The 22,945-nt window shown below is 58.8% G+C and overlaps 1 protein-coding gene across 17 annotated transcripts in view; it reads right to left on the bottom strand.

Annotated features, from left to right (window-relative positions):
* Nucleotides 1–3,023: 3,023 nt before the first annotated feature.
* RAPGEF1 (Rap guanine nucleotide exchange factor 1) overlaps nucleotides 3,024–22,945 on the bottom strand; it is a 135,125-nt gene continuing 115,203 nt past the window's right edge. For 11 of the 17 annotated variants that reach the window (XM_043916546.1, XM_043916553.1, XM_043916556.1 and 8 more), the window contains 14 exons: nucleotides 22,596–22,676; nucleotides 20,954–21,042; nucleotides 17,164–17,272; nucleotides 15,601–15,676; nucleotides 12,771–12,855; nucleotides 10,766–10,858; nucleotides 9,798–9,983; nucleotides 9,169–9,253; nucleotides 8,938–9,032; nucleotides 7,652–7,730; nucleotides 7,469–7,570; nucleotides 6,490–6,587; nucleotides 5,356–5,484; nucleotides 3,024–5,172 (listed from right to left, as the gene is read on the bottom strand). In XM_043916546.1, the coding sequence (XP_043772481.1) occupies nucleotides 5,022–5,172; nucleotides 5,356–5,484; nucleotides 6,490–6,587; nucleotides 7,469–7,570; nucleotides 7,652–7,730; nucleotides 8,938–9,032; nucleotides 9,169–9,253; nucleotides 9,798–9,983; nucleotides 10,766–10,858; nucleotides 12,771–12,855; nucleotides 15,601–15,676; nucleotides 17,164–17,272; nucleotides 20,954–21,042; nucleotides 22,596–22,676 (1,458 nt within the window). In that variant the 3' untranslated portion in view covers nucleotides 3,024–5,021. The remainder of the gene's footprint in view (nucleotides 5,173–5,355; nucleotides 5,485–6,489; nucleotides 6,588–7,468; nucleotides 7,571–7,651; nucleotides 7,731–8,937; nucleotides 9,033–9,168; nucleotides 9,254–9,797; nucleotides 9,984–10,765; nucleotides 10,859–12,770; nucleotides 12,856–15,600; nucleotides 15,677–17,163; nucleotides 17,273–20,953; nucleotides 21,043–22,595; nucleotides 22,677–22,945) is intronic. The other 6 variants (XM_043916561.1, XM_043916562.1, XM_043916549.1 and 3 more) reach the window with 1 other exon arrangement.

The following is a 22,945-nucleotide window of genomic DNA, read 5'->3' as shown; positions in this document are numbered from 1 at the left end:
TCTTACTGCATTGTTGAATTTTGTTTCTAATATTTTTTGTTGAGGATTTTTGCACTTATGTTCCTTAGGGATATTGGCCTGTAATTTTCTTGTGGCAGTCTCATCTGGTTTTCATGTCAAGGTAATGCTGGCTTTGTAAAAAAAAACACAATTTGGAAGTGTTTCTTCCTCTAGTTTTTGGAAAAGTTTGAGAACTAACATTATTATTTCTTCTTTGAATGTTAGGTAGTATTCATCAGTGAGGCCACCTGGTCTCAGACTTTCATTGAAAAGTTTTTGATTATTGATTCAATTTCTTTACTAGTAAACAGTTCAGATTTTCTTCGATTTAGCGTTGCTAGGTTGTGTGTGTTTAGGAATTTGTCTTCTAGGTTGTCAAATTTGTTAATTTGTTGGCATATAATTGTTCACAGTAGTCTCTTTTGAGCCTTTGTATTTCTGTGGTATCAGTTGTAATAGCTCCTCTTTCATTTGATTTCGTGTCCTCCGTTTTTTTTCTTGGTGAGTTTAGCTAAAGGTTTATCCATTTTTATCTTTTCAAAGAGCCAGTTCTTAGTTTTATTGATCTTTCCCATTGTCTTTTTGTGTGCATGCTAAGTTGGCTTCAGTTGTGTCCAACTCTTTGTGACCATAGCTATGGACCATATCCCGCCAGGATCTGTCTGTCCATGGGATTTTCCTGGCAAGAACACTGGAGTGGGTTGCCATGCCCTCCTCCAGGGGATCTTCCTGACCCAGGGGTCAAACCAGCATCTCTTACATCTCCTGCATTGGCAGGCAAGTTCTCTACTAGCGCCACATTAATTTGATATTTCCACTCTGATCTGGTGGCTCAGATGGTGAAGCATTTGCCTACAGTGCTTGAGACCCGGGTTCAAGCCCTGGGTCGGGAAGATCTCCTGGAGAAGGAAATGGCAACCCACTCCGGTATTTTTGCCTGGAGAATCCCATGGATGGAGGAGCCTGGTGGGGTACAGTCCATGGGGTCAGAGAGTCAGACACAACTGAGCGACTTCACTTCACTTTCTACTAACTTTAGGTTTCATTCATTCTAGTTCCTTGAAATATAGTGTTTGAGCTTTTTGTTTCTTGATTTAGGTGTTTATTATTATGAATTTTCCTTTTAAAACAGCTCTTGCTGCATCCTGTAAATTGTTGTATGTTGTATTTTCATTCTCCTCAAAGTTACCTTTTATTTTCTTTGAACTCATAGTTTTTCAGCAGTATACTATTTAATTTCCATATGTTTTTGGATTTTCCCATTTTCTTGTAATCTTTAGTTTCATACCCTTGTGCTTGGCAAAAATGCTTGATATGATTTCCATCTTCGTACATTTAAGAAGATTCTGGCCTAATGTGTTATTTGTTCTGGAGAATGTTCCACATGCCTTTACAACAGTGTATTCTATTTTTGGGTGGAATGCCCTGTATGGATCTCTAAGTCCATCTGATCGAATATGTTTAAGGCCAATGTTTTTCCTCATTGATTTTGTCTGGATGATCTAGCCATTGATGTAAGTGTGAGTTATTAAAAGTTCCCTACAACTGTATTGCTGTTTAGTCTCTCTTTAGGTCTGTTAATATTTGCTTTGTATATTTAGGTGCTGTTTGGGTGAGTAAACACTTACAAATCTCTTTTCCCTATAAGGTCTTGCGCATCTTTTATTGGGTTTATTCCTAGTATTTTAGGCGTTGTGGTGTTAGTGTAAGCTGTATATTTGGGGATGTTTTCTAGTGCCTGTGTGCGTGCTCAGTTGCGTCTGACTCTGCGACCTTATGGACTGTAGCCCACCAGGCTCCTGAGTCCATGCAGTTCACTGTACCTAGGGACATGTTTAATTTTTTGACTGTACAGTTAACTGCCTTGGTTTTCTTAGTAGTCTCTTAAATTAGCTAGTATCTGCAGTATAACAATGAAAGACAAAGTGATGGTGGGGTCCTTACCTTGTTCTATTTTAAAGGAACTTGTCTGAATATTTCATCATTAAGTATAATGTTTGCTTAGGATTTTAGAAAGTAACCTTTATCAGACTAAGGAAGTTTCTGATTTCTACTTATTTTAGGAGCTGGTGTGTTAATTCTTTTTAAACCGGTCTTTCTGAGTACTGAAGTGATTATGCGATGTTCCTTCAATCTGTTAATTTATTTATTCAGGAGAGGCTAGGCCATGTTGTGAAAATTTATAAACCCTAAAATCTCAGCAGCTCAATTATTAGCACAAGTTCATTTTTCGATTCATGTAAAGCCCAGTATGGAACAGTGGAAGTGGTTCCTGACTGGGTTGCCTCCAATCAGGGTCCTGCCATCTCCACACTGGGAATCTTGAAGTATGCCATGGTAGAGAAAGTACACGTGGAGAAGGCATACCTGGTCTTACTTCCCCAGGAAGGAAAGGTGTCCCAGGTGGGAATGCCCAGATAAGGGGTCACGTACATTGATCAGTTTCCGATCACTCCATGCATTTGAGATGAGCCCAGCGGGGAGTACGGATTTTAACATACTGCTGGTTTGGGTTGCTAAGATGACCTGTAACTCTCCAGTCCTCGTCTGGATTTGGCGTCCAGGTTGTATTCTACTCATACGAGGTGGTTTCCCCTTCTGTTCTCAAGGGCGTTTGCTTAAGAGTGAAGCTGCCTGTTCAGTATAAAGTAGCCGTTAAGCCTGTCTGGACCTGATGTTTGTGAGTGGATTTCCAACTCAATTTAATTTCTTTCAAGTCGAGCACCTCTCTCTCTTTGTAGTGCTTCTCTGGGTTGTAGTATTTTACTTGTATGGTTTTCAAATTGAGAGCATCTATGAGGTAAAGCCAACTGCAGAGTGCTCGGTAGGCGATACAGGCTCAGGCGTAACATGCCATTCCAGGTGTAACCTGCTGAGTGCGTACAGACCTCGTCAGGTAGAGCTGTCCTTGCTGCCACTTCCAGGTGCAGAAACCGCGGAGGCTGAGAAGGGACCGCAGCGTGGGGACAGAAGGCCCCTCACCCCTCCTGCCCTCAGGGTGATCAAAGAAAGGAGACAGCTCGGATGGTCGCTTTGACACACGCGGCATGCGGTGCACACACGGGCGGCCGCGGCTTTCATCCGTGTTTATTTCCTTTCATATAAAAGTTACAGGTTTGAAATGTCTGCAGGAAGATGCCACGATCAGCCGGTTAGTCTAGTCGGGGATATATTACAATGTAATAACACTGGGAGGTGGTGGGGGAGGCGCTGCTCAGAATCGGGGTGTCTAATTCGGACCTGGCGCATGCCTGCCTTCACCCTGACCCACCCACAGGTGTGGAGGGGCCCCGCAGGGAACCGAATGCTCCCGAGCGTGTCTTCGTCACACAGGCTGCCTCGTACACCTGACTTGGCCCCTAAGCCAGACAAACCACACAGCCAGGCTGGCAGCGCCCAGAGCCAGGGATGGGTCTCCAGGAGGTGGAGGTGGGGAACCCTGAGCCCAATAAGTTAAAACGCACACTGCACCTGCTGTCCTCACACAGGGGGGTCACCTGGCCTCGCCAGCCCCCGGCCCACACAGCAGCGTCAGCAGAGCCGGCCAGGCCAGGAGGGAGGTGGGAGGAAGGCTGAAATGAGAGGACTCGAAAAAGCGGGAACAAACTAAAACCCAACCCCACACAGTACTGTTCGTAAACAGCGACTTCACACACACTCCTTAAATAACAAAGTGACGCGTTCCGCCCAAGGATCGCTGCCGAGGGGTCGTGGCTGACATTTCAGACTCCTCCCCTCTGCATACAGGACAGACGGCTGCTCAATAAAAACCGTTCAGAAACCCACGAAGGACTCGGAGTGACAGGGCTGTTTCTTTAAATAGTTAACAGAGATTGCTTCCACTCTTTTCGTTCTGCTCAAACTGGGCTAAGCCTGGACCAAGCCTGCTGTTTGCCGGCCTGAGTCCCAAACCCGGGAGCGGCGGGCACTCAGTGATGTGAAACCAACCAGGAGGGGGGCAGTGCCCGCACGCCTAGGCCTGGCTGGCATGGAGTCTGGTGGGCGCCTCTGTGAGCCCCCACTGGCCTCGCCTCGGATTGTCAGCCTCAGTAGCGAGAGTGGCTTAGGGGGAAGCGCAGGGTGAAAGCACCTTCCCCTGAAGACGCCGGGCCTCGCGGGCGGGGCTTCGCAGCTGGGACCCTGTCCTCCCACGGGAGAGCCGGCCTCGCGGCAGAAAGGGCTGAAGAGCAGCCCATCTGGCCCCAGCAGGCTGGGGACAAGGCGGGAGGGGAGCCCGAAGGAGCTGGAGTTTAAGGCACACGGCAAGCGACAGAGGTGGGGCCGCTGGCCCGCCCTCCGCTCTCTGAAGGGACTCACCAAGAGCGCTGGCCCCACTTAGCTGGAGTCATCCTTGGGGGGTCACGGCCTGCCTGCCCAGCTCCTGGGGTGAGGGCAGGGGGAGACAAAGGGGCGAAACAGGACTGACACAGTGGCTGCTTGGGCCCGGCCAGGGTGGGCCGGTACCGTGAGCGGAGCCCTAGCTCCGGGCTGCTGAGGGGCCCCCTGTCGTACCTTTCCGGGCCAGGTGAGCAGCGCCCCCATCCTCCGTTGAAAAAGCAGCGCGTGGGAAGTGAGAGGAGTCTGCCCGGTCTCCCTGCCCACCCGCCTGCAGGCCCGGTCATCCACGGTCACCGGGTGGGCAGCCCCGGCCCGCGGGCCCCTGCCCCATGTCACGACAGCAGACTCAGATGGCACCCTGTCCCTCTGTCCCTCAGTCTGCTGACCACGTGCTCTGCGGCTCCCGGGCTCGGGGAGGGGACACAGGCAGAGTGGAAGACGGCGTGGAAGCAGAACCCCAACCAAACCCAGACCACTGGGTCACAGCTCGGCCGTGAGAGCCGCCTGTGGCTCCGCCGCGGCCGTGGGCTCCGGACGCCCGCCCGGCACCGCAGGGGCCCGCCCGGACTGGGGCTCCTCGGCCGGGACATGGGCCGCCGCCACCACACAGGTCCACAGTCCCTTCAGCCTCGGAGCGGCCCTGCGCCTCTCTTGGGCGTTCTCCTCGCCCGTGGCAGCCGCCTCTAGGTCTTCTCTTCTCTGTCTGTCTTCCTCCTGGTTATGTTCCTGGGTTTGATTTTCAGAGAGAGTTCCCATAGGGCCTCCTCGGCCAGGTGGTCACTGAAGTCGTTGAAGAAGTTAATGATGTCATCGTTTCTCCGGATGTCGTAGTGCCTGAGGGAGGAGGGGGCGGCCATGAGGGCCACACAGCCCCGGGATCCCCCACCGCCCAGCGAACTCACGGGGCAGGGGTGCCCCCGCTGGTCCTCAGAGCTAGGGGCTCCCCTCTGCTCGGGCCCCAGGGAGACCCCCCAGCCCTGAGTCAGGAGGGCCGGGACGCCCGGGACGGCCACTCACACTTGCTGGAAGCAGCGCATGCTGTCCAGGATGTTGAACTGCTGCCAGCGCTTGGAGAAGTTCACCTTCCCGTCGACGTGGTCCGGGTTCCCCAGGTGGACGAAGGTGAGGTCCTGCAGGATGAGGCCCCTGGGGGCGGGCACGCCGCTGAGCACCCTGGGGGCGGCTCAGAGGCAGCGGGCGTGTGGGCTGGCGCCCACGAGCGTGTCTGGGTGCTTGTGCTGCTTCTGGCGGGAACTCCTGACTCCCAGGCTCTGGGGCTCCGGGAAGGCGGGCTCAGGCCTGCCTGCTACGTAGGGAGCCCCGCAACCCCTGTGCTGGTCCGGCAGAGCCCCAGTCCACCGGGTACGAGTCACAGGGACGGGAGAACAGAATCCCGAACTCGGTGGTGGCGGCGGTCAATCCCCCGGGTTATGGGTGCGGTCACGTGCTCTCACAGAGGGCGTGAAGCCACCTGACGAGGGGCGGGGCGGCTCTCCCACTGGGGAAGGCGCAGCCCGCAGCTGCCACCGAGCCGGAGGGGGGAAGGGATGTCAGGGTGGGACGGAGGCGAGGAGGGGCTGTGAGCTCTAGGAGCTGCGTTTCTGAGGGCGGAGGCCTGCGGGACGTGCCCCTGGACAGTTGGCCCCAGGTCACTGCGCAGGCTCCTGGCCCTCTCTTAGAAGTCCTCGTTGTCCGCTACCCTACTAAAGGATCTGACATGCACAAGAAACCCACTTAGCTCTGATTTTTCCTGCTGTTTCCCAAGCATACGTGCCATGGATTCTTTTTGGTGAAAACGCCTACCCTCGTCCCGGCCCACAGGGGGACCCATCCAGAGCTGCCTCAGCCAGGCACCCCCAGGGTCCATGGGGAGACTGGAGGGACCTCGGGCTGCTGTGAGGTGCGGCCAGGCCCGGGGCAGCTGGACAGAGCACGGTGCCACACGCCTGTCCACACGTGCGCCCGCACCCGCGCAGGGCCGGGGAGGTGGGGAGACCGAGCCCTTGTCACTGGACCCTCCCTCGTCTCCACCGTCTAACAAAGAGCACGTTTTAAGTTAAACACAAGCAGAGCATCCAGGTTGGAAACCTCTCCCTGCGGGTTTGTCTGCGGGGCAGCGAGCGAGGGGACCCTGGGGGAGGCTGTACTCACAGGTAAGGGATGCAGGGTGGCTCCACCTCCGAGAGGGCAGCCCGGTAGGCACGGAAGGAGGACGAGCTGTCGATAAGCGTGCAGTACTCGGCCAGGCCCTGTCGGGAGGACGTGCCGTCCATGAGCGCGGCAACAACACCGAGAGCCAACCCAGAGCCAGGCCCCCCTGCCCTGGCCGCAGGCAGGCCAGGCCTGCTGTGGACACGGCCGCGGTACTGCTCGGGCTGCTGCTTGGCTGTGCTCAGCACCGCAGGCCGGGCCGTGCTGCTGCCCTGAGCCTGCCTTCCTGCCTCCCGACACACAAGGCAGAGCCCACCGGGGAGGGCGGTGACCTCGCTGCTCTGCACACTGGGTGGGCTGTGCCCCGTCACCTGTCACATGCCTCTCACCTTGATGTGTCACCTCCTCCAGGAAGCCTTCCCTGCCTTCTCAGGCCCTCTTATGTGTTCCTGGAGCAGCTGGGGGTAATGTCCCACTTCTCTAGACACCACTGTCTCATAACTGTCCCTTTATATTGCTGGGAGACGACTCCCAGGGAGCCCGGCTAACACCCAGCCCCGTGGGCCTTGCCTCGCTTCCCCAGGAGCAGCTCCACGCCAGGGTGAAGGTGCCCCAGGACTCCTGTGACGTGGCCACCCTGGCCTCTGTCCTGTGCCCTGTCCCCTCTGAGGGGACTTCCCCTCCCTTCCCAGGACGCTCCTACTCAGGTCTCAGGGTGACCAGCACCACCTCGGTGCTGATCCCAGGCTGGGCCGGGCCACTCGGTCACGTGTTCGCTCAGCACCCCCTCCTTCTCCCTGAAGCGCTCCACCTGACAGCAAGTCTGGCCTGGTCACGGGACACCTGTGCCTTACACGGCCCGCCTGCAGCAGCCCCTGGGGAAGCTGGGCCTGGGCACGGCTCTGCGGGGCGGGCGACCTGGGCACTGCCTCCCGCGCCCCAGGGCCCAGTGCCTGGAGACCAAGCGGCGCCCGCCCACCTCTGAGGTCTGCTTCTGCCACTCCAGCCTGCGGATGGGGGCCGAGTCCAGCGCCGAGAGGATGGCCAGGTAGGAGTTGAAGTTGTTCAGCTTCCGTAAGTGCTGCGAGGAGGGGGGGAGGCGGCCGTGAGGGTGGGCAGGGACAGGCGGGGGGTTGCCGCTGGGGAGGGGGCCCCAAGTTACCTTCATGATCTTGATGAACTTCAAGAGCAGCCGTTCCCTGTCTTGGGCCTTTTCCTGCAACATGATTATCGACCGGACCCTGCGCAGACCGAGGGGAGAAGGACGGCTGAGTGACTCATCTCCGGGCCTCTGGCTGGTCCTGGCGGCCGTGGGAGGTGGGCGCCTGCACCCGCTGGCCGTGAGCCCCTGCCCACCAGGGGGCCAGTGCTGAACTCCAGGATGGGGACCTCTAACTGCACGGATGGGGGCGTTCCTGGTGAGCGCTGACCCTGAGCACCAGGGCAGCTGGAAACACCTCGTGACCGGCCTCAGGATCAGCTCGGGAGGTGAGGGGGCGTGTGGGTTGAGAGGCCACCATGGAGGCCACAAGGAGGCCACCTCCCAGAACCTCAGCTGCAGCCCGAGGCCAGGCTTGCACAAGGACCTCATGGTGGCCTCGACCCTGTGCTGCCCAGAGGAAGTGCCCCTCATCTGACCCGTCGGGGCACGGGCCCTGAAGGGCCCCACACACCCTCTTAGTCAGGACCCAGGGGTGTGTCTGTAGGCCCAGTGCCCAGCAAGGGGCAGCTGGCGGCGGCGCTCAGGGCTGCGTGGACCGGAAACCGCCTGGGTCTCTGCGGGGCAGCTACACTAAGCGTGTGCTGAGGAGCGAGAGGCTTCTGGGGGAGTGGAGGGGAGCGGGCCAAGGGGAGGCCCCGCTTTCCCCAGCACGCTGTCTTCAGAGCGCTTGAAAAGTCCCAGATGCTCCCTGGTGCTGGCGATGGGCTGTGTGTGGGTCAGGACGAGCCTGCCGGCCGCCATGCCCTGACCATCCTCTATCAGAGCCGAGAGGCTGTGGGCACCCTGAGTCCCACTGTGGAGCCCGCGGCTCTGCTGTGTTACATCGTAGATGCTCTGTGGGGCTTCACCCTGCTCTAAGAAGATAAGGCTAAATAAAGTATTAACAGAGCCACTCTGCTGTTCTTCAGGCAGAGTCAGTGTGTGGATCAGCCCTGGGGCCAGGGGGCCATGAGCAGGGCAGGATGACAAAGCTAAGACCCGCTGCCGCCATCGATGGCAGACATTACTAATCAGTCCTGGTCGAGTCCTCCTCAGCTGGTGCCCAGGGGGCCCTTCTCAACGTGCAGAACACGCTCTGTCCTGCCCTGCCTCTGGGGCGCAGTGAATGCCCACGGGGCTCCAGAAGGAGCGGGAGGTATGAAGGGGCTCCCCCTTCCCCCGGCCATGGGCGCGCTCTGAAGGCACCATGGGGCCCGCAGGAGGGTCCGCGCCGAGGCCCGTCTCACCAGTAGGACATGTTGTTGAAGTGCTCCGTGAACTGGGTCAGGTTCGGGCTCTTCTCCTCGTTCTGCTCTTTGGCCCAAAGCAAAACCTCAGGAATCTGAAAAAGCAGGGGAACCAGCTAGAACCTGGGCCCTCCGGCTCGGCTGGGAGCAGCGGCTCCTCTCACTCAGGGCCAAGCAGCAGCGCTCACCCGGGCCAGGGCCGGGCCCCCCCAGCCCCACGCACGGCCGTACCTCTATTTTATAAAAGAGCTCGGCATCTAGCAGAGTCAGCTGCTCGGCTATTTCATGGCTGTGGAAGTCGTGCAAGGTCCCGGGCCTGGAAGACAGAGGCGCTAGATGAGCGGTCGATGGACGGTACGGTGGGGGCCCCCTTGCAGGCCTCAGAGCTGAGGGAACACGACCCGCTTCACAGCCACACAGAGACCGAGATGCCAATGAGGAGGTGATACACCAACAGACTCCCACGGCCGTGGGAGAGAGGCGGGTAGCAGACTGGAACCTGTACACAGATTCTCAGAATGGTCGCGGTGGCATGGGGGCGTTTGAGAATTACTGGTAACAGTTGCTATATTAGCACCAGAAAGAACTCGGTGCTGATCACAGCCTGAAAGGCACTCCTGCCCCCTGTCCTGGGATGCCCACACATGCTCTGCCACCCCACTTCCTGTTAAAATGGGATGGCCCACACAGGCCCAGCCTGGGGCACCCCCGTGGCCAGCCCTGAGGCACCCTGTCACAGGCCCGCTCAGAACCGGCCGTGGGGCCGGGGAGCGGGTGCGCTGAGTGAAACAGGAGCGGCAGCTGCTGGCACCTCTCTGCAGAGGGGGCCAGGAGCAGCTGGGCGCACGGCGGGGGTTCACCTGGCTGCCACGCCCCGGGCCGCCAGGGGCTGGTCGGAGTTGGCACACCGGAGCAGCTTCTTCTGATCGACCTTGTCCAGAATGTTCTTGCGGAGCACGCGTGCCAGGCTGAGCTCCCCGCTGCGCACCAGGCGGAAGACCAGCTCCATCAGCAGCTTCAGGATCTCTTCTGTCAGCTCCACCAGGCTAGAAGCCCAAGGGCCACGCGGGGCGGCGCAGGAGGCAAGCAGAAGGGCTGCTGGCACCAGTCCTGAAACCCCCAAGACCCCGAGGGCCACGGGACACCCCGCAGCAGAGCTGGGAAACCACTGGTGGGAAGGGAGCGGCAGAGACCCCGTGGTGGCAGGTAACTGCCGTCCTCTCGGGAGATGCTGGGAGGCACTGGACTAGCACAAGGGGCCATGCTGGGCCTGGGCTTGGAGACAAATCCTGCCCCAGAGGAGCTCCGGGCCCCATGGGGTGATGGGTCAGGAAGCCGTCCGGGCTCTGCAGACCGGACCCCCCAGGACACCCCCCGCCGCACTTCCTCCACACACAGTGTCCCAGCCCCACCCTGCGGTCACTGAGGTCACCTCCCTGAGGGCAGGGCGGGGGGGGGGGCTCTGGATGCAGGAAAGGGACCTCATGCTCTGTGTGTGTTAAATGAAGGGAAATGGCCAAGTGCCACGCAGCGGAGCAGGGACAGCTGCGGAGGGCAGGAGTAGCTCCCCCCAGACGCTGGTGGCCGAGGGCACGGCCCCCATGAGGAAGTCAGGGCCGGCTGGGTCTGAGGGGATAGGTCATCCTCCTGGGGCTCCTGCTGAAGCTGGCAGGAGTGAACCAGCCAGGACCTCGGGCAGGGCGGTGGGCAGGTGACCCAGAAGATGCAGGTGGAAATGTGACGGGAGGCTTATGTCTCTGGGGAAGCCTGCACCCCAACGGGGACCCCAACACCCACAGCCTGCCCTCATGTGGGCGGAAGGACTCACCAGAGCTCGTCCACCACCCGCACCAGCACGAAAAACGTGTTCTTGCTCACACGCTTCTTGAACGTGTCGGCAAAAGGAGAGAACTTCTCGTACGTGGAACCCGAGTTAAAGAAACAGCCGTCCTCGCGGGCAGCGGTGGCGATGTTGGGGGAGGGCTGCCCTCCTCCGGACCCCTTCCCGAGCAAACTCTGGGAACATGGGGAGGGCGGAGGCCTGTGCGGGGCGGCAGGGCGAGGTGGGGCACCCGTCTGACCCTGAGGAGCGCTCTCGACCACCAGCCTCTCCTGCCTGCAGAGCCGTCCCCTGCATACCGGGGTGGACCCAAGGTCCCTGAGACACACTGACCCACAGCTGCCTCCTGGGCTTAGACAGAGGGAAGCGGCTCCGTGGGGGCAGCGCACAGCCCGGCGGGGCAGGTCGTCCTCCACCCTCGTCATCCATCCCCTGGTCTTCCTCAGCTCTGGAGACCCACCGCCCTGGGGCATCATGGCTTCTGGCTGCCCTCCTGAGTTTGCCATCTCTGGACCCTTCTCGGCTCCCTCCCACCTGCTTTCTAGAAATACACTCAGGAGGAGTCACATCCAGGGGCCGTGCTGGGGCCTGCCACAGTGAGGGCTTGCCAGCCAGCTGTGCTCAGGGGCTTGGTGCTGTGACTTGTCCGCTGAGACGCCTGAAGCGGCCACGCAGGGTAGATGCTGAGAAGCTGGGTTTGGGAGTCCTGGGTGTGGGCGCGTTCCCTCCACACTGCCGCATGGGTCCCACCACCCTCTCTGAATCTCGCTTTCCCTAATTACACATGGTGTGGAACAGTATCAGGACACCGCCTTACAGACAGTGACATTAAGTACATAAAACGGTATCAGAGCGAGTGAGGTCACCCATGCGTCGCTCTGCTCCGTAACCGACACCAGGAGGTTCTCAGCAGGTGTGAGTCACTGTCACTCACTGAGCCAGGATTGTGGCCACTGCAGGTGTGAGGCTGGAAGGCATGAAGTCTGTGTGTGGGCCGGACTGTTCTGAGGGACCGGGACCCCGAGGTGGATCAGGGGAGAGAGGAGGGCCAGAGACAGGGGAGGCAGAGGCAGGGTGGGGGGCGTCTGGGCACCGGGGAGGGAGGGGAGAGCTGAAGGACTCAGGACTGCCCGCCCTGGGCTGGGCTGTCCAGCAGGTGGCAGCCACGGGCTGTGACGCAGGACAAGGCCGGGAGGGGACCCACTCCTGGGACAGGAGCTGCAGGTCAGCCTCAGCAGGAGGGGCAAGACTGCATTGAGAAAGAGGCAACCGAGCGGGTCTCTGCCAGCCTTGGGTCTTCCTCGGCCACTGCCGGTGGGTGTCATATCTAAAGGGCAAGCCCGTGGGGCGGGCGCTGACTGTGGCATGGACGCTGAGCTTCTGTCCACTGCTGGGCCTGCTGGCAGGTGGCAGGGCCAGGCCTGCCCGGGGTTGTTCACTGATGCCCTCACGTCCCGTGCACTCCGCACCTGTCAACCCCGGCGCCCGGGGCTCAGCTCCCAGAGGCCGCACGGGCCAGTGACCTGGGTCCCCCGGGGCCCACACGTTCCCTCTCAGGGTGCACTGTGCTCACTCGTGTCCGACTCTGCGACCCCATGGACTGTGGCCCGCCAGGCTCCTCTGTCCATGGGATTCTCCAGGCAAGAACACTGGAGTGGGTTGCCATGCCCTTCTCCAGGGGAGCTCCCAGACCCAGGGGTGGAGCCCACGTCTCCTGCACTGCAGGTGGGCTCTTTACTGCTGGCTCCACCTGGGAGGCCCTCAGGGTGTATCAGGTCCTTCTGTCTCAGAATCACCCAGTGATCACAACGGCCACCAGGCAGCACCCTCTGTTCAAGCACATCACGCAACGTCACTCGGCCCCCTCAAGACAGGAATGAGGCGCATAGGAGCCTGGCCAGAGGCCCCAAGCCGGGACATGCAGAGCTGGGCTGAGCACTGCCCCTCAGCCTGCAGAGGGCTCTGGGAAGGAGGGTAGGACGGGCAAGGATATCTGTACTGCAGCTTCTTGATGAGCTCCTCGGGCGTGATGAAGGTCCTGTAGGTGGTCAGGAAGGCCTCGCAGTACAACACCAGATCTGGAGGGAGGAACAAGGAACGGATCAGCCAGCCCGCCGCTGGTGCGGGCACCGACGGGCAGCACGCCCGCTGCAGGACGTGCTCCCCTCTCTGACCAGACACTGAGGTCCTCTTCTTTGCCCGAAGACTTGCTGATTCGGGTCTTAACCATCACGGGCAGAGAGAACACAATTCAGAGCCATCAGCAGGGCTCTGCAGCTAAGTGACAGGTAACACTGGGGGCGGCAGCGCCTGGGAGCAACCGCCGTGGGAGTCTCCGCACAGTAAGGCTGAGGGAAAGGCCTGGGGCTCCTCCTGGCATGCCGCTGGACACTCTGGGCTGCAGGCTCTGGTGCCAGGGGAGGGTGGGCCCACTAGGAGGAGCCTGGCCCGGCGGCCGGGTGGGACTCAGGCTGCCACTCCCACCCAACACCTCTCCTTCCCTTTGGAGGGGCTGGTTCTCGCAGGGGAATCCCAACCTTTCCAGATTCACAACAGCCCGTTTATTTAAGCTGTGACACACCCTCCTAACCAGGCAGTCTCCAATACTGAGGGAAAAATCAGGGAGTTTTAAATGCAGGTCCCTCCTGGAGACCAAGGACTTGGTCAAGCTGGTGAACTTCAGGTTAGCCTGTGCTGGAGCAGAGGTTTGAGTCTAGATTTGACTCCCAAGTCTGCGGTCCTCCCCATGAGGCTATGGCCCTCCCTGTGAGGCTGAGCGTGCACTTGCTGGACACAGACCACTGTCCGCTGTCTTCTCTCATCCCACCCCTGACTCACTGGGGGGAGGCCTCAAGGACCCCTTCTCCAGCTGAGCAGCCCCACCTGGTCGAGCCCTGGCTCCTGTCCCCTGCCCTCCCTGATCACCCCCAGGACACTGAGGGGAGAAGCCCCCTCTGCACCCGTGTCTGAGCCGGCTGCGGGGGGGTGGGGGCACCTGGCCAGCGGAGCGGTGACCTGAGGAGGGCTCAGGGCGGGGGCACTGGGCTCGGGCTCCCTCCTGGACTCCAAGCACCACCCCCCCAACACCACCCCACTGCTGTCGAGACTGGGCTTCTGTTCAAAGAGCGATGAGGAAGCAGAGATGGGTCCAGCACCAGCCAAGGCCTGCTTCTGGAAGAAGGGGTCTGGGGCTGCACCCTGAGCCCGGGACCTCCAGCCAGTGGGTGGTCTCTGGTCCGCAGGCGGCCCCTGCCCAAGGAGTTTGCTATGGCCCGGGGCCTTTAACTCAGCGTCCATCCTGGGGACAAATGACTGGAGCCTCAAAACCCCTCCATGGAGAAAAGAGAGCGGAAGCCCCCGGGGGCAGCGGGGCCGCCTCCCCAGGCAGTCGGCACCAGCTGGAAGGTCTCGGGCCGTTCTGCCCGCTGGGCTCCCTTTGGCCTGGGCCGCAGCCCACGGCACCCGGCAGGTCAGCGGCTCCCTGCTCACAGCTGAGGACGGGAGCTGGCCCCCATTCAGCCTCTCACTCCCAGACAGAGACGGGGTGAGGGCGGAGCTCCTGCCAGTGCAGCAGGCGCGGGGGAGGGGGCACTGCAGGGGGCAGAGCAGGGGCTGTCCCGGGGTTGCAAAAGGAGACTCCTCGGGCAGTTCCTATGTGCCAGGCGTGTTTCATCTCAGCTCACGCAACCTTCACACCCACAGGGCACCTAACCCCTTCACAAAGCTGAGTCTGCTGAGGCCAGGAAGAGGTTAGCGGCCGCCCGGCCAGGGTTAAACCCAGGGTCTCCTGGACCATGCTGTGCTTGGGTCAGAAGAAGCCTGGAGGGCAACAGCATGGCTGCGGAGAGTCTGGGAGCTGTTTCTTCTTTTTCTCTGTTTTTCAAATTTTCAGCAATGCAAACAATTACTCTGGTACTTATTTCCTAATTTAAAATTTTCCATCTGGGCGACATACTTGGGGAAACCTGCTGTCAAGATGCAAAGACCAGGTCGAATACAAACATGAAATTGGGGGTTTCAAGACTGAGGTGTTTCAATTCCTCCACTCCTTACTTTAACACTGCTGTTCCATCATCTTTCTGACAATTTAAAAAACGTAAAAAGAAAAAAAAATGTAAAAAGGAAATGGATGTGGGGGGAGGCGGGCCCAGCTGTGGGCATGTGTGCGGCCCCTCCTGCCTGACCAAGGTCACGGGTGCTGGCCTCACAGGCGCCCCCCGCAGAACACAACCTGGAAAGACCGCACCTTCGCCAGCAGACGGACAGGCCCTGCCTCTCCGCCCTCCCGAGGGACCGGGGCGGGAACGTGGTGTCTCTGTGCTGAGGGCGGGGAGCCCTGCCCGGTGTCGGTACCGCTGCTGTGGGACTGGACAGAGTGTCTGCCCACGAAGCTCCCAGAGGAAGAGAGATGCGCCCAGTGCAGCCGTCAGGAAACATCAGGAAAAGTAGAATAAACGCTCCCTGTATGTCAACACGACTTCACCGCCGCGTCAGGCTGTTACTCGGACACTGTCCTTGCAGTGCCCGCAGGTGCTGAGCTCTGCCCCGGAAACTCGCCCCCCGACGAGGCGGGGGCCCCACTACCTGCACACAGAGGACCCACTCAGAGAGACAGCCGGGGTGCCCAGGCGCTGGCTTTGAGTGCGGGCCACCCGTCCCCCAGCGGCGCCCCCTACAGTGAGCCAGCAGCACCGCGACGGCAGCTCCGACCCGCTCAGGGCTGGAGGGGAGGGCACCAGGGCCAAGCGTGTCCAGGCTTCAGTGGGACGGGGGGCTCCCCCCTGCCCCCAGCATCGGCGAGCTCTGCGCAGGGGCAGCCGTACCTTTCCTGTCCGTCTCTGTGGCGTGGACGAGGAGGATGTCGCCTGACCCTCCACGGACGTCTGGCCCGTCGTCGCCCTGCAGGACCACAGCAGAGGAGGGTGTGGGGCCGGGTACAGCCGTGAGAGTCGGTTTAGGGGCGAGCTGACAGACCCCCCAGGTCCTCGCGCACCCCCATGCTCCGGGAGCGGCCCGGCCCGGTGCAGAGGCTGGGGCGCCCCACAGACGGCCGTGGGCGCCGAGGACACCGCTGGGTCAGGGGCCTGGCCCCTGACGGCTCTCCAGCCCACGGGTCAGAGAGGGGAGGAGGGGGCGGGGAGCCCACGGGGAGGCAGGCAGGACTGGAGGCTGCGGGACAAGGCTGCAGACGGCAGGCTGCTTCCGGAGAGCTGCAGCGAGCTGCCGAACCCACACCTGCTCTCGGGGGGAGGGACACTCACGACACACGTTCTTCCCGGGAGCCCTTAGAGGAGTGAGATATGTCACAAAGATGCTCAGTTATAGCCAGTGTGGCTTATACTGACCACAGCTTGTCTATTCAGGGAAAAGTCTTGTTTTCCTAGGAGCTAAAGGAGCGTTCACCCATAAACCTGGCCTGGAGCCAAGAAAGAGCTGTCACAGGCCCAGGAGGCCCAGGCTGCTCTCTGTAATCCTGGAGGAGTCCGCCCCACGCCAGCCTCCGCGTGTCTCCAGTGCTCGCTCTCAGAGACGCGCCTGCCTCTCTAGGGCAGGCTTCAACCCTGGAACCCAAGGTCCTGGGAGCGCCCTGGATTTCCAGCTAAGGCAGGGCAGCAACGCCCAGGACCTGCTTTTTCTCAAGAAATTTCTAGCAAGAGTCACATCATTCTCTCTGCAGAAGAGCCAGCTCCCGCCTTTTGGTTCCTCTGGGCCATGACTGGGCCATGTCTGTGTGTGTAGAACACGGCTACCTCCTTGGGGAGTGGTCAAGGCCGTCACTGGGAGCCGTTCCCCCGAGTCCCCAGGGTTGCTGGGCAGCAGGGAGCGGAAAGCCGTCTCAGCTCAGCTCCTCGGGCAGTGACGGGTTCGGGCACCGTGTTCACCAGTGAGGCGCTTCTGATAAGACACGGGCTGGAGGCAGCCATGTGGCCAGGCCTGAAGTCCCTCAATTCGCTTGTGCCTCCCACGCAGAGACACATGGATGGTTCTGTCACTGACAACATAAAACACCCTGCCCTAAGGAGGCCCAGCACACAGGGCTCCAGGCCAAGCACCCACATGGGTTCGTGCTCACAACAGCCTCCAGAGTCCCGTCACCCGGGGCTTACGGAGGACAGGCCACTTGCCCAAGCTCATTCTCCAAGTGTTGAAGAAGGGGATAGCACACTTCCTCCGGGCAGTCGCCCGTGTGCCCAGCGTCCTGGAGCACCTGCAGTGGCCTAGGCACAGGGCCAGGACAAGAGGGTGCACAGCCCACAGTCCAGGGCCACCAGGGTCAGCACTTGGCTGTGGCCTTTCTGTGTGGGTCACTTCCAGGTTCCCTTCTCAACACCCCCTCATCCTCTCTCTGGGCCAGACGCTGCACGTACGGCCTGTGAGGAACTCACCTCTTGCTTGAGGGTCAGCCTCGCCATGATCTCATTGTGGTCGATGAGGGACAGCTCGTCCACCTCCTCTTCGGACTGAGCCTCTGAAGCGTCTGGCGACTTCAGGGCCCTGGAAAGAGGTGTGATTTGTGTTGGTCAACAGGGCTGGGGCTCCACGTGCCTGGGGCCAAGGCAGCGTGGCCCTGTGTGTGGGGTGTGGGTGGTACCGTTGCTCCCCGAGCAAGTCCTCCCTGGATCGCAGCTCCACATGAAGACCAGACCCGCTCCCACCCCTCCACAGGAGGCCGGGGGTGGATGGACGCCGGGACGCAGCTCAGTTTCCAACTCTGCTGCTGATAAGCTGTGTGACCTCAGGATAGTCCCTGCTCTCTGGGTGCTCCATTGGTTAAGTAGAAGGGATTAAGCACGCAGACCAAGAAGGTTCCACTGAGAGCTCTGAAGGAGTAACGGCCTCACTCATCTGCATCAAGGCCCACCGCACGGACGGCCAGTACTCCAGGAGAGGACGGCCCAGGGCCAGCGGGATGGGGCACAGGCCAGCATGCATCTCAATGCCACTCCAGGTCTTCGCCTGGGGCCACCTCTCTGGGGGACTGAAGGGGAGCAGGAACCAGGCCCTCGTCCTTGGGGTGCTGGTGGGGACAAGGGCCAGGAAGGCCTTAGGGTAGGACGGGCAAGCTGAGGCTGAAGTGCTGAGCAGGAGTTTGGGGAGGAGGAGAGAAGCCCCAGAGAGGCACATGGGGAGTTGGGGTGGGGAACACAGCAGGCAGATGGCCGTGGGGTCTGTAGGCACTGTGCTTTCCCCTAGCATTTTCTCTGGGATTCCCGTCATTCTCATGAAGGACCCCGTGAGCCACTGACTGGCCTTGTGGTCAGAGGCCTCATTTTTAATACTCAGTATCTAAGACATAAAATCTGACCATCTGGAGGGGCCAAGCAAAACCACGCGCAGTCCTCTGGCCTTAACGGAAAGAGGACAGCGTCGCAGGGACGGGTTCCAGCCCATCAACATGTTCATCCCTCTGCTTCTCGTACAAGGGCCACCTGAACTCTGAAAAATGGCATCCCACCCCACCCTCCACTCAGCAGTGGAGCTGCTGAGCTGCTGCTGTTTGGCAAGACACCTCTGCCGCTGGGTGTTAGACTAGGACACCCATCATCCCACAACACTCGGGGAGACCTGAGCCGCTGCGTCACACAGACGGACCCCACGGGCACGACTCTGAGGAGTGGCCAGAGAAGGCTGGGTGGGCAGCCCTCGTCAACGGGCCCCTGGGGAAAGCTTTCCATTTTTTTTTTCTTGTCTATTGCTATTTTCACCGCATCTTTAACTATTTATGCTTAGGCTTGACAAAAACAACAGGTATTGCTGAGCTCTGCACCAGGACTCCAGAAGCAGCCAAACCTTAGCCAAAAGAGGGAGGAAAAACTTGAATGTGTGGAACATCTCACAAAGAAGGGGACGTCAGCATGAAGTCGCAGGTGGCAGAGCTGATTGGCGGGTCCTGCAATTACCCTTTCTACGTGCAAGTTGGAGACTTACTACTTATTTCTACACCTGGTCATGTTTGACTCAGGCTAACACTGAGAATGTTACCAAAGATTACAGAGACATATGGCTAAATGCAAACATGAATCCTGATTGACCTGGTTCCAAAAAAATTAGTCTTACGAGATATATGCTGTCTAGGTTTCTCACAGCTTTTCTTCCAAGGAGCAAGTGTCTTTTAAACTTCATGGCTGTGGTCATTGTCTGCAGTGATTTTGGAGCCTGGGAAGATAAAATCTGCCACAGATTCTGCTTTTCCGCCTTCTATTTGCCATGAGGTGATGGGACCGGATGCCACGATCTTAGTTTTAATGTTGAGTTTCAAGCCAGCTTTTTCACTCTCCTCTTTCACCCTCATCAGGAGGATCTTTGCTTCCTCTTCACTTTCTGCATTTGCATATCAGAAGGAATTTACTATTACTCTTCTTGGGTGTGACAATCATACTGTAATCAGGTTGGCACTTTTGAGGCATGCTGAAATATTTAGGGACTGAGGGTCATGTTCATAACAGTTTCGAATACACGTGACAAAAAACATACACACTACCTCTAGAAACTCACAATAAAAAGTTTGGGGGTGGGAATCTTTTATACTCCTTCATTACACTTGAACTCGTAAGAGGCGCAGGGGAGGTTGGCTTAGGATTTGAAGAAGAAAACACTGTTACGGGTAGTTTCTAAGGTGAACAGTATGTATGCAGATACTCAAGAAGCAGTGGCCGTCTGTGGGCTGGCATGAAGGTCTTTGAGGGGTGGGATTATGTTACGTCAGCAGGCATGGAAACAACGCTGATTTCATCACACATCAATATCACCATCAGAGCTCATGGGTGACCGGGTAAATTTTCCATGGGCAGCACTACTTTGAAAGGCATCTTCTCTTCTGAGCAGCAGGTCTCAACAGTGGGCTTAACGTATTCAGCAAACCATGCTGTGAACAGATGTTCTGTCACCCAGGCTTTGCTGTTCCACGTACAGAGTGCAGGCAGAGCAGAGTTCACATCACTCGTAAGGGCCCTAGGATTTTCAGATGGTGAATGAGCACTGGCTTTAGTTACAAGTCACCAGCTGCGTTAGCCCCTAACAAGAGAGTCAGCCTGTTCTTTGAAGCTTTGAAGCCAGGCACTGACTTCTCCTCTCTGGCTATGAAAGGCCTGGATGGCATCTTCTTCCAGGGGAGGCTGTTTCCTCTACACTGAGCATCTGCTGTCTAGTGAAGCCTCCCCCATGAATGACCTGAGCTGGGTCTTCTCGATGACTTCCTGCAGCTCCTACGTCAGCATTTGCTGCTTCACCTGCACTTGTCCGTTATGAGACGGCTTCTCTCCCGAACCCTCATGAGCCAACCCTGCTATGTTCAGAATTTTCTTCTGCAGCCTCCTCACCCTGCTCAGCCTTCACAGAATTGAAGAGATTAGGGTCTTGCTCTGGATGAGGCTTTGGCTTAAGGGCATGTTGGGCTGGTCTGATCTATCCAGACCACCCAGACTTTCTCTGTACCAGCAGGAAGGCTTTCTCTTTCTTACCATTCATGTGATCTCTGGAGCAGCACTTTTAATTTCCTTCAAGGACTTTCTTCGTTTTCACAACATGCCTAACTGTTTGGTTGGTGCAAGAGGCCTAGCTCTAGGCCTGTCTTGGCTTTCAAAATGCCTTCCTCGCTGAGCCCCATCATTTCTAGCTTTTGATTTGAAGTGAGACAGGAGCAATTCTTCCTTTCACTTGAACACTTAGGGGCCAATGTGGGGTTATTAACTAACCTAACTTCGATACTGTGTGTCTGGGAACAGGGAGGCCTAAGAGGTAGGGGGTGGGGGTGGAGGGGGGGAGACAGCTATTCAGATTGTGTGGAGCAGTCCAAACGCACACCATGTTTATCGATTCAGTCTGCCATCTTCTACGGGCATAGTCTGTGATGCCCCAAAGCAATTACCATAGTAACCTCAAAGATCACAGACTGTCATAATGAATACAGTAATAGTGAAAAAGTTTGAAATCCTGAGAGAATTACCAAACTGTGATGCAGGAACCACGAAGCGAGCAGATGCTGTTGGAAAAACAGTGCCCATAGACTGGCTTGATGCAGGGCTGCTACAAACTTTCTATTTGTAAAAAGCACAGCATCTGTGCAGCCCAAGCGTGAACACAAAGCCACCCAGGCCCTGCGGGCGGGGGTGGTGGTCACCAGACGGCAGACGCTCTGTTCTCAGGGAGCCCACCCCCACGAGGGACTTTTCCTACCTGTCCCCGCTGTCCCTGCCCTCCTTCCCGGGCACACAGCCGGCCGACGTGGTGTCTCTGGAGTGTCCGTCCTTCGCCGCAGGTGACTCCTGGAAAAAGAAGGCAGAGCTGGGTGTTTGACAGCTGCCCCTGCTGGGCCGCTCTCCGCAGAGCACCTGCCTGCATGCGGCTTCGGGGTGCGAGTTCCCAGGGAGCAGCTTGAGATGCAAACATGTCCATCATGACCGGCACACAGGAAGCACGGCCTCTTCTGACTAGCATCCTGCCTTCAAGGAGAGTGAAGGTACCGCTGCTCACGCCTCCGTCAGCTGCCAGCCTAGATGGAGCCATGCCATCACCTCCCGGCAGAAAGGGCCGCCCCGGGGGCTGCCTACCACGCGGCCAACTCAGCCAGTGCATGCCCTTCCTCCGTGGCCCTGACCAACACCCTACCTGCTGGCGGGCATCCCCGTGCCTGGGCACAAGAGAAACAGAGACTGTGGGGAGGGATGGGGCCTGCCCCCGAGCCCAGCGCTGAAGGCTGCGGCCCTGCCGCTGTGCCCGGGGGTGTGCAGCACACCTCTGCTGACAGATGCCCTCTGCACCGCAGTGCTCGCCTGACCCCGTCACGCTTCCCAAGGACCTCGCTGCTCAGGCGCACAAGGCAGCCCCTCCCCTCCTCCAGCGCCCTGGCTCCTTCCCAGGAACCTGGCCCACCCCTCTCAGTGATCACACGGCCCTGGCACCCCTGGTCTGCCGCCCAGGCTGCAACAGAGAAGGGGGGACCCGGGGGGGAACACAAAGATGCAGAAACGTCCTCATGGAGGGTCACAGGGGGAGGGGAGCCCTGGAAGGTCAGCCTGGGACGGGCTCCGTGTACAGAGGCTGGCCTGGAAGATGCAGGGGACACTCGGGGAAAAACAGCTCCCAGGGACCAGGCTGGATCCCATTGGAGTGGGAACTCCACTGCATTCTACAACTTGCTAATTCCTAAAGTGGGGCCTGCTTGTGTGGATATCTGAGGTGCTACGGGGGTCATCACAATGAGAGTGACCATGCTTTCAATGGCTGGGCCCTTTGAGCTGACCCCAGAGGAGGACGGAGTACCCTCAGGGTGCCCCTCTAGGGACTGGACCTGGCTCAGGGTGGGGAGAGTTATTCTGGAAAGTTCTGCACTTGCTCATGTTTTGCTGCAGCAAAACTTGGAGAGCTGACTGGGACTGGGACAGCAGAAGACCAGGGTGATCACGACGGTGTGAGACCTGGGGGGCCCCCCAGCTGCCCTGGGAGCAGGGGTGCAGACGGGGAGCATGCTGGGGGAAAGGTGTTGGTTTGGAAAGCTCGGTGCGGGAGAGAGGAATCCCTGCCTGAGGACGGACAGGAGACAGGCCTCAACACCGGATGATGGGGCGGAAAGAAATCCCTGAGAGTAGCTAGCCAGGACTGAGCCGGCTGCTCTGTGATTTCCAGCAGGCCTGCCGGCCAGGCTGCAGGGGACCCACACGCGGAAGCGAAAGCAAAGAAAGCTCCACCAGAAGCTCCGTCTTCTCCCTGCGGAGCCAAGTCAGCCCCAGGCCGGGCATGAGCGGGAGCCCCAGGCTGACTGGAACAGGGCCGAGCCGCAGGCCTGGCCGCATGCACGAGGCAGCCCGAGGTTACTTACTCCTCGAGGGCGGGCCAGCTCCTCGCCGCTCTGGCCAGAGCAATACAGACTGACGTAGTCCCCCTCATAGGCGTGCTCGCTCTGGGGGAGACAGGGTGAGAGATACCCATCTGTGATGGCCCCGCCAGGCTGGCCCTGACTGGGATGCTCTTTCTCAAGGAGGGGAGGATGGTCCCTGGGGACCCTTCCCAGGGTCAGGGGACAAAGCTGTTTTTGCTACTGCCTGCCTCTGTCAGAGGGGACCCAGGTTTCCTGCTGGAGCTTCTCCAAAGACGTCAAGGGCACTTTGGCCCTCAAAGTGCCCTGGAGGAGGTGTACTCCTCTGTGCTCTGCTGTAGCAGGGACAGTAG

This window comes from Cervus elaphus, chromosome 11 (assembly GCF_910594005.1).
Source record: "Cervus elaphus chromosome 11, mCerEla1.1, whole genome shotgun sequence".
NCBI classification, from domain to species: Eukaryota; Metazoa; Chordata; class Mammalia; order Artiodactyla; family Cervidae; genus Cervus; species Cervus elaphus.
This window is presented reverse-complemented; position numbering and strand designations above follow the sequence as displayed.